Genomic DNA, 9,402 nt, shown 5'->3' on the forward strand with positions numbered 1-9,402 from the left:
AATCCAGTATCAGCAGTTATTTACAGGAATCATGAACCCATTTCATAAGCTCAGGCATTTGGCTGCCCTGGGAAAATACTGGTTTAAAACACAGACCAAGAACCCACAGAGGAGAAGCTGTCACTATGTCCTTGATGCAAATCATCTCTACCCCCAAGACAAGTCAGTACAACACATACTGGCCAGTCTCAGCTTTGTGGTGTCAGGCAGGTGAGAAGGGATCACGGGGGGGACAGGTTCAGCTGGTTGCTCCCTCCCTGCTAGGCTGGCTCTGAGTTGAGCATGATTCACACAGTCCCTTGCCTGCAGCAGCTTCCCAGCCAGCACAACAAGGGGCAGGGGCTGCAGTGACTCTCCAGACTCCGGCTGCAGCACAAGGTGAGCTCACTGACCTGTGAACCCACCGCCCTGCTGGCACCTCACATCTGTGCTGCCCACTGGGACTGTGCTGTGCTCACATGACCCTCCTGCCAGGACTGCCACACTGCTGCCCACACCACCTCTTCCCTGAGTGGCAGCAGATGGGGATTGATGGTGACCTCCAGCGAGATGTACCCTGTTCAAGCACAAAGGACTGTGGGGCTGAGGTCCAGAACAGCGAGTGTTTTTTTGTCTTGTCCTTCAGATATATGTAGGGCTGCCCCTCTCCTGAGGCAGTGTGTACTGCAGGGACAAGCCAAGGACCCCCAGGCTGTCTACCAAATCCAAAGCAAAGAGGTCAGAGTACCTGTGCAGCTCGTTCCATGTGTTATGACACTTGTGAGACCCTGATGCTGTTCAAATAGCTCTGGTAGCTAGAAAAACAAAAATATATTTCACTGGTGTTCCCAAAAAGAGAAAATCACATCTCTCTTCCTATGGCTGTCCCAAGTCTGTGGGACCCCTCTGAATATGTTTGATCTTGCTCCTGTGATTGCACATCAGCACAGACACTTCTCAAGCTGTACTAGTTGGAACCTGGATGGTGAGCAGCAGCCATGGCTGGGGACTCAGCTGCAGGACGCAGTGGGTCTGGGGTGCCCCTCGTGACTTGCCAGAAACATGCTGCTCTCTTGCCAAGAGCAAACATTGTCATCCTCACAAATGGTTAACCTGCCGGGAGCTGCACAGCACTAATGACTTCACATTCATTTAATCAGCTTGGGCTTCCAGAGCCTCCACCTCAGGAGCAGGGAAGGCCGTGCACCCAGGCACTTGGGGTACAAATGCTCCCAGAGCTGCACCCCTGCCTTACCAATCATTAATCACCCCAGGAGAAGGAGCAAGCGGCAAGCAGGAAAAGGCCGGGTGTCCACAGCCCCCACGGGAGCAGCAGGAAGCAGCGCTGACCGGTTCCCTGGGGTGGCAGCTCATTCTCTGACCACCCTCCCCTGGGAGGCCCTGTGGAGGTGGCCAGTCCTGCACACTGCCCTTTCCTTCAGGAAGGTCACTCAGTCCAGGGAACAAGAGGCTCTGCCTGTTTCTGGGAGCCGCTGGGCTACGTGTGAGGTGAGGGTTTTGAAGAGGAGTTTCTGTCTGGCTGTACCGCAGTCTTCATCTCTTCGCCATGCAGCACAAGGCATTTTGGAGCGCCCTGGAGTATACCTGCCGATTGCTGGGCATCTCCACTGCAGCAGGTAAGAGCAAATTCTCTTTGTCTTTGGCACTAAAAGGCACTGAGTGGGTGCTGGGACCTCCAGGCTGCCTCCCTGCCTTTGGCCAGCTGCAGCCACAGCCCTATCCTATGTGGGGGGCAAGGGAACTTGCTCACTTCTGCTTTGGGACCTAGGGTGGGAGAGTGCTGGGTGCCTGGCCAGGCTCTTTCCAAATGCTGTGGGAGGCACAGTGAGACATCAGAAAGGAAGAGCCAACATTCAGAGGGCAAGCTAAAACATACACAAAAAACAAAAACAAATCAAGAAAACTAAACTGTATTCTTTTGAAATAGACATAGGATAGGCAAGATGTGAATGCGACTGAAAAGCAAAATACTCATGGCTGTGGAAAACTGCCGGGCTACACTGTGGGATGTGAAGATGAAGGAGGAGCTCCTTGTAGTGTGCACCGTGAGATGTCCTGTGCCAGGCAGGATGGAGTGATTCTGTCCCAGCCATCATGGCATAGTCACCATAAAAGCACTGCTCTGCCTCTCTAGCAGCCTGTCAGGGAGCAGCTCAGAGCAGTCCAGGTTATAGCTGCAGTACAAACACCATAAACTCACCCACCTGGTACCTGGTGAGTTGCATCCTCTCACCCACTGCCAGGTTGAGCAGACACACCCAAGTGCTTGGTTTCAGATGAAAAGCAGGTGTTTTGAGCCAGGTGTCAGATAGTGACTCACTTGGGAGGATGGAACACCATCTCACGTGGAGCACCTCAAGATGGGACTTGGGGAATCAGCTAAAGCAGAGGGCTCAGGGGTTGACTCTGGCACTGCTGCTGACTAGCTATTATGAGACAGGACAGGCAGCACTCTCTGCCTCAGTTTCCCCATCAGTAAGCAGAGATCAAAGGATCTGATTTGTCTAAAAGCTGGAGGGGTGAACCAGAGGTTCCTGGTGAGAGGTGACTTGAGGTGGTGCCTGTGGTTCCTGTTCCAGAACCCCAGGGATTTCAGAGTCAGACACTGCAGAGTAAGTCACAGCAGGCCCTCCTAACTTTGTATTTCCTTTATCAGCTGCAGACAGTCATGAAGAGACACTTTGCTCAAACCAGGGACAAAGTAGAAAGCACAGAGGTCAGCTGAAGTGTGCACAGGTTCCCAAGGACACAGCTGGGGTGATGGAGGCTCTGGAATGTGCTTTAAAGGACTGATACTAATAACAAGCAGAGATCTGAGTCTCTGAGTTTATACAAACTCACAGTAGATAAGTGCATGTCATGATGATACTGCAACAGTGGGAGATGGGACACAGCTTTAATCAGAAAATGCAGATCTCTTAATTTCTTCATCCCCATCCCTTTGGGCCCCTATGAGCCTCACATTGGTCATATTCTCACTTAAAACTCCAAGGAAACACATGGAGACCTTCCTGAGAGAAAATGTGAGCTTGTTTTCGAGAAAAAAACTGAAACAACAAAATTGAAAGTAGTTTACAATGTAGAAATGTATTAGTGGAATATCATCTTTCTCTCCTGCATGTTTTTTTTTTTTTTTCATCATTTTGCAGCATCTGCATATCTTTCTTTAATTTTTTTTTTTTTAAATGATCAATGCTGTTATCTGTCAGATTAACATCACAGAGCACAGAGAGCTGCACTACAAGTTGCTGTGCCTTTCCATAGCTCTGGTGCATTCCCAGTATCACCTGACTTTCCCAAAAGGCCTGTGAAGAATGGGATGTGCCTGTGTTTTATTCCTCTGTGTGTTTCAATGGGGTAAGAAATCAGCTTGATGCAGTGTTTAGTGCCTGATGAGGTGTGTGAGGCTTTCGAATGAAATGGAAACCATGCTGAAGAAATTCCCATGGGTTTTGTTTGAAAAAAAACCTATGAAATGGAGAGTGCATCAGCCTCACTAATTGATTCTGAGAAGGCCTGGCCAGCTCCTTATGCTGCTAGTAAATACAAGTTACCCACATAATATAAACCTCCCCTTCCCCCAAGATCTTGGAGTGTAATGCCTCTCTGCAATGGTGAGGCTGCAGGGCTAACTTTGTATCAGAAAATGGCTAGCTTGTGTTATGGCAAGTTAGCAAAGAGTTGTCAAGCAGCCCAGTGATTTGCTGCAGTGTTTGCAGCATCTCTAGTTCAGTGAATCTAGGCCTGTGATTTTTGCATCTAGGAGAGAGTTCCTACTTATTTCTTAATTCTCATGCTTTCAACCATTTAATTCCTAATCATGTGCCTTTAGCCACATGGTTTGGACAAGATCCAAATCAAGGCAGTGACTAGTCCAAACAAACACCTCGAAACAGCTCTTTTCTTCTTGCAGATTCTTCATCCAAAGAGCTTTGTGGATAAAGCAGAAGCTGTGCAAAAGGAGGAAATCTCCCCATCCAGAGCAGAGGCTTGAGCTAACAGCCAAGCTGTAGAATTGTGCATTCATCCACAGGGAATGGATGAATGAATGAATGAGAATGAATGACTTCCACATTTGTAGGGAAGACTTATACAAAATGGTCTTCAGTCACAAGATAGTAAAAGACAATACTTTGCACATAGGATTGCACAACTCTTGCAGGTTCACAGCCTTGTGATGAGACTGATTTTCCTGTGCTCTGCTTAGGGCTGGAAAGGCAGTGTAGAAGAGTGACACATGGGCCCCATGTGTTCCCTTGGCTGACCAGGACCAGCAGCTGCAGGAAACACAGGGAAAACATAGATATTTTTCTGCCCAGATGGGAAAGCTGACCTTTGGCATTGGCCTACACTGCAGTCTCAATGGACACCAATCTATGTTTTTGTTTGGGAGCCTGGTACCCTTCTCCAGATGGGGAAACCACAGCTCAGAGAAATGGATCCAGCCTGCACCTCAAACCTTGGCCAGTGTATGTGGGACAGGACCAGTGGTGAACTTCTTGAGCACCAGTGGATGCGTGGGGACTGCTCTGTGAAGGGTGGAGACATCAGGTGCAGACAGGAGATTTCCCAAGGCAATGCTCTGGCTATGAAACCTGGGCTTCATTCAGCCCGACACTACTGAGACTTGTGCCCTATGAATTGGCATGTACTCACCAACTTGCTGCAGCTGGTGTGAGGCATTACATTTCTGCTTCATTTTAGAAATAATCTTGAAGGGAATTGAAGGATGCTGAAGGAAATTTTCTGTCCCCTGAAGCTATTGGCCAATCCATCAAAGATTTTAGCCTTGCTAATACTCGTAATCCCCCTAAAACTGACTCCCTGGTGCTCTGTACTGGCTGAGGCACTGAGAGAATGTTCATTCTGTGTTTTTAATCTGCCTGCTCCCATTATATGTTTTTTTGTTTGGCTAGCAAAGGATCCTGATGCTATGGCTACAGCCCTTTGTGAAGGCAGCTGGCACAGTTCCCCTGCTCTGCAGCCACATGTTGGGTGCAGCAGGCCTGGACAAGCAGGGAGGCCAAGGCAGAGGGGCTCTCAAGCATGGGGAGACCCTGGTAGAGAAGGATGGGGCAGTGGGCCCTGTGGCAGCTGAGATGTGGCACTATGGCAGAGGGTGGAGTGGTCACAGGACGCTGCTGCTCACCTCCCCCAGCTGTACAAAGTGAGCTGGTATTCCCAGAGCACTTTTCCCCAGCCCACGCAGTGGCAAGGCTGCCATAACAGGGGTGCAGCAGGGATGGATTTCAGGGCTGTATGTCAAAGGCAGCACTCAGCTCTGACTCTTCTGGGCTGGTGTGTCAGCATGAATCACTGGTGCTGGCAGTCCTAACATGCTGCTCTGCATGGCCAAAGCTGCCTTGATAGCCCCTGGGGAAATGGGGACATCTATCCTGGGAGCTGGGACTAACCCAGGGGAATTGAGAATGATCCCTCCAGTCAGCATCTTTCCTTTTCTCTTTCTAGTGCTGATCGGTGTGGGTGTAGAAACTCTGCAGCAAGGACAGTTCAAAAGCCTGGCTTTCTACCTGCTGTGAGTATTTTTGCCCCTGAAATCAGAGCTGGCAGGGGTGACAAGGTCAACCCCTCCACCATATGTAACACCAGACTAGACTGCAACAGCAGCAGGGAACAGTGTCCAAGGCTTTGGGTATTTCAGTTCTCCATATTGAGGTTCCAGAAAAATCAGCTATATCTTTTAGAAAAAGAGATGCTACTGCAGACTTAGGCAGGCCAGAGGTGACACTGGCTGCAAGCTGACTCCCCAGGGGCAGAAGGGCTGTGAGTTTTCCTCCACAAACCAGATGAGCAGAGGGTGTTCAGACCCCAGCACACAGACTGTGGTGAGAACTGGATAGTAAATTCTGGCCCTCTGTGTCTTTTCTGCCTACCTGGAGAACATATCAAATACAGCCCTGCTCCCCTGACAGCTCCACCTTTCAGTTTTTCAGGGGTTGCAGTTACTGTCTGTGAAGGCTTCTTCTTTATCAGTTTGTTCCTGGAGATGTGCTTCACGTGAGTAGACCCTGCCCACTACTCTCCAGCCACGGTGGGACCTCCCAAAGGCACTTTGCCCCTTACAGGCATCACCAGATCTGGGGGAGCTGCAAGTGCCAGACCAAAGGTCCTGCCCCTAATGCCAAGGCAAGTGCACTCAGATGGTGGGAGGTAAATGGGTCCATGTACACAGCCATTTAAACCTGTGTTATAACCCACACTTGTGCCTTAATTTCCTGAGCATCAGCACAACAAACCCTGGTCTTCAGCATCTGCTTAACACAGTGAGTAGGCACAAGGCACCAGGGTTGAAGGAAGAGCCAGATCCCCAGGGTGAGGCTCAGCTTCCTCCAGCGACAGCATAGAAGTTAAATTTAAAATGTAGACAATCTTTATGCCCTTTTCAGGAGCTGAGCACCGCTGCTATCTTCTAGCATAAACTCAAAAATCCTCACAGCTTTGAGGCAACACTTTACTCCAAATAATAGGCAATTAATTAGTGAGATGCTGAGATGCTGGTCTCTGGCAAATGTGCTTCTCCCAACAGATGTTCAGGCTCTGCTTACCTTCCCTGAAAAACACACCCATCTCCTGACAAACCAGAGTGAGGATCTGCACATTCTAGACAGGTCATGGTTAGGACCAGATCTCCTTGGCATATGGTTGGTGCCTCATCCCACAAGGACCTCTCTTTCTCTCCCCAGTCACAAGCCTGAATCCCTGGCACAGGCCTGCTGGAAGCGAGCTAGATGCCCAGGGAGCTTCCAGAAATTCCTGGGGTACACACTGCTCTCAGTGGCTTGCTTCCTGCATCCCGTCCTCGTCTGGCATGTCACCATCCCTGGTGAGAAGCTTGGGTGGGCAGTAGTGCAGATGGAAGAGGAGTGCAGTCTCTCAAGGGGTGGAGGTGGGGATGTAGAGGGAGCTGGGCTGGTGGCCAATGGCACTGGGCTAGCCAGACCAAGTGCTGCTTGGCAGGATCTTCTCATGTGCCAGAACCCTCAGCCAACACAGTCTTGTCCCCAGGGTCCATGCTGGTGCTCACTGCCCTGGCCTACTTCCTGCTGAGCAAGAGGAGGAAGAACCCAGGGCACAAAGAGACACATCCCCAGGGAGGCCAGTACGTGGACCCTTCAGCAACTGAGGCAGCCCCAACCATCATTGGTGACACTGAGCAGACCTACACCTTCCACGGAGTCCAGAGGGAGCAGCACCGCTCTCTTCTGGGCCATATGAAGAGCATCCTGAAGGGCAGCAAGGACAGGAGCTCAGCCCCAGAAACTCCTGTCCAGCCAGCGGCCATGCCAGTCCCTCGCAAGCAAGTGCACTTTCAGGAGAAGGTGGTGCAGATCATCCCCTCTGTCAGCGAGAGCTTGGAGGATGTGGAGAGTGAGGCTGAGGAGACCACATCGGACACAACACCCATCCTCACCCCACCTGATGCCCCCATCATCATCGCCCCTCTCAGCTCTGCTGGCCTCTTTTGAGCCCGCAGCAGGAACGAGGACAGGACAGACCTGCCACCCTGGAACAGATGCTCCAGCAGCCACAGGGCCCCAGGAGGGGGCCCTTTTTGCCTTCCGTACTTTCGGGGTGACTCTCCAAGGGGCTGCCTGCACTCTCTGGTCCCATGCACTGTGGCAGGCCCAGGGGACAGGCGGTGGTTCAGCCAGGGCAGTGCCAGCACAGCGAGCGTTCTGCTGCCACGGCCTCACACGAGTGTCACCCCTGCTGAGCACTGCACACCACTGCGGTGCTCCTGCCCGACACCACAGCCGTGTTGTGCCCCTCTTCTGGCAGCAACAGGCGGGAGGAGGGGAGACCTCGGTGCCCCGGAGCAGCCTCTGCTGGGGCCCCCGTGTGCCTCTGGCCCTCAGAGCACATTGCAGAGCTCAGGGCTGGGCCGCATCCAGCGCAAGGCGCTGCAGCCCGCAGCTTCCCTCACAGCGCCTGCACCCGCTGCAGCAGCTTGAGACGAGCAAAACCTGTTTCCGAGCTGGGCTGAGACCAAGCATACCCCTGGCATTAGCACCTATTAGTACATCCCCAGGCACTCTCTGAGCCCAGCAGGGAAATCATCTCCGGCCTTGGAGACACCTAAGCAGGAGCAGAGGCCTTCCAGGTGTCCCCTGCTTGAACAGCCCTCTTGAATTAGAAGAACTTTGGGATGATATGGCACCGGCTCCTGAGGTTCAGCAGCACGCTGGCACAGCAGACTGTGTGTGACTCCAATGTGTGTAATTATGGCCCCCAGAGGGCAAAGGCAATAATAAAATTACGATACTGTCCCACCGGTTTCTTCCGTGCCAGCTCTTCCCTGAACAGCTCTGGCTTAATCCTGGCATAATTTCTGCCTTTCGAGGACCATTCAGTCATAATCCAGCATTTTCCTCCTATTCAGCTCCCATCTGAGTACATGTGGGAAGAGCTCAGGTGGCTGGGTTCCCTTGGACATGGGACAAGAAGCCACACTGTCACTGCTGTTGGGACAAAAAGCTATAACTGCTCTGAGCCCACACACAGAGCACTGGGGGGAAGTGATGGTAATTAGAGAAGGTTCCTGGGACCTGCTAGACTATTTATAAGGTAGAAGCCAATCAGCTGGGTGTTTTTCCTGTAAATACATTATTTCTTCTATTTAAGATCTCGTCTCTTCAAGAGACAATCACCATGCTCATTTAGGAAAGCAGGTCAAAGTGTAATCAGAAGGCAATTGAGATAAGAAGCCAGTGCTACTTTCTAATAAGCTCTTTTTAAGTGACTTCTAATTTGTGATATGGATCAGGAAGAAGATGGAAGATATTGACTCAATGTTTGACTGCCTGTGTTTCATAATGAAACTGTTGACAGGAACAATTTATGAAGGGTTACACACACTTGTCAGCCCTAAAATGAGACAGACAAAAGGTTTTTTGTTGCATCATCGATAAAAAGTAGCTGGTATCAATCTGCTCTAAGCGTGATACATGGATTAGAGACCTCCTGTTTCTGGCTACAGAAATTAACCTCCCACCCTGTCATGGGGTGCTGGGGAAAAGTCATGTACACATGTGCCTTTAGGGTGGATTTGCACCTGTAAAAATATCTTCAGAAAATTGCACCCCATTAACACTGCACAACCGATAGCAGCAGGCCTAAGATCCAATCACAGCTTCACCCTCAGCCTGGTGTATTCATTACATTAGGAGATAAAAAAATAAAGCTATTTTCCTCTAAAGCTGGTGACAATCATACCTGCACCAATCAAGGTCCCAACCAGTCATGCTAACAGGATAACCACCCTGACGTCCTCTGCCCAAAAAGGCAGAGCTGGCTCCCCAGCTTGACCACACATCTGCTCTGCAATTAGACCCACTTTCATTAGCAAAGCCCACTTTCTGCATCATCCAAGGCTCTTCTTTG

The 9,402-nt window shown here is 50.7% G+C and overlaps 1 protein-coding gene across 2 annotated transcripts; it reads left to right on the plus strand.

Moving 5' to 3' along the window:
* The first annotated feature begins 1,264 nt into the window (after positions 1-1,264).
* TMEM72 (transmembrane protein 72) lies at positions 1,265-8,289 on the plus strand. 2 transcript variants are annotated; one of them, XM_005520594.3, is made up of 5 exons: positions 1,265-1,616; positions 5,470-5,536; positions 5,947-6,018; positions 6,705-6,844; positions 7,027-8,289. In XM_005520594.3, the coding sequence occupies exons 1-5, from the start codon at positions 1,547-1,549 to the stop codon at positions 7,485-7,487; spliced, it is 810 nt and encodes a 269-aa protein (XP_005520651.3). In that variant the 5' UTR covers positions 1,265-1,546; the 3' UTR covers positions 7,488-8,289. The 2 variants fall into 2 exon arrangements, with proteins under 2 accessions (XP_005520651.3, XP_087915905.1); XM_088059779.1 differs by having other exon boundaries at positions 1,572-1,616; positions 5,955-6,844.
* The last annotated feature ends 1,113 nt before the right edge of the window (positions 8,290-9,402 follow it).

The sequence above is a fragment of the Pseudopodoces humilis genome, chromosome 9, assembly GCF_049639895.1.
Source record: "Pseudopodoces humilis isolate 2021_Gansu_Grassland_sample_001 chromosome 9, ASM4963989v1, whole genome shotgun sequence".
NCBI lineage: Eukaryota > Metazoa > Chordata > Aves > Passeriformes > Paridae > Pseudopodoces > Pseudopodoces humilis.

Coding starts and splice junctions, on each gene's coding strand:
- TMEM72 (XM_005520594.3), top strand. CDS start 1,547: ATGCAGCACAAGGCATTTTGGAGCGCCCTGGAGTATACCTGCCGATTG. Junction 5,537..5,946: donor AGCCTGGCTTTCTACCTGCT/GTGAGTATTTTT, acceptor TCCACCTTTCAG/TTTTTCAGGGGTTGCAGTTA. Junction 6,019..6,704: donor TTCCTGGAGATGTGCTTCAC/GTGAGTAGACCC, acceptor TTCTCTCCCCAG/TCACAAGCCTGAATCCCTGG.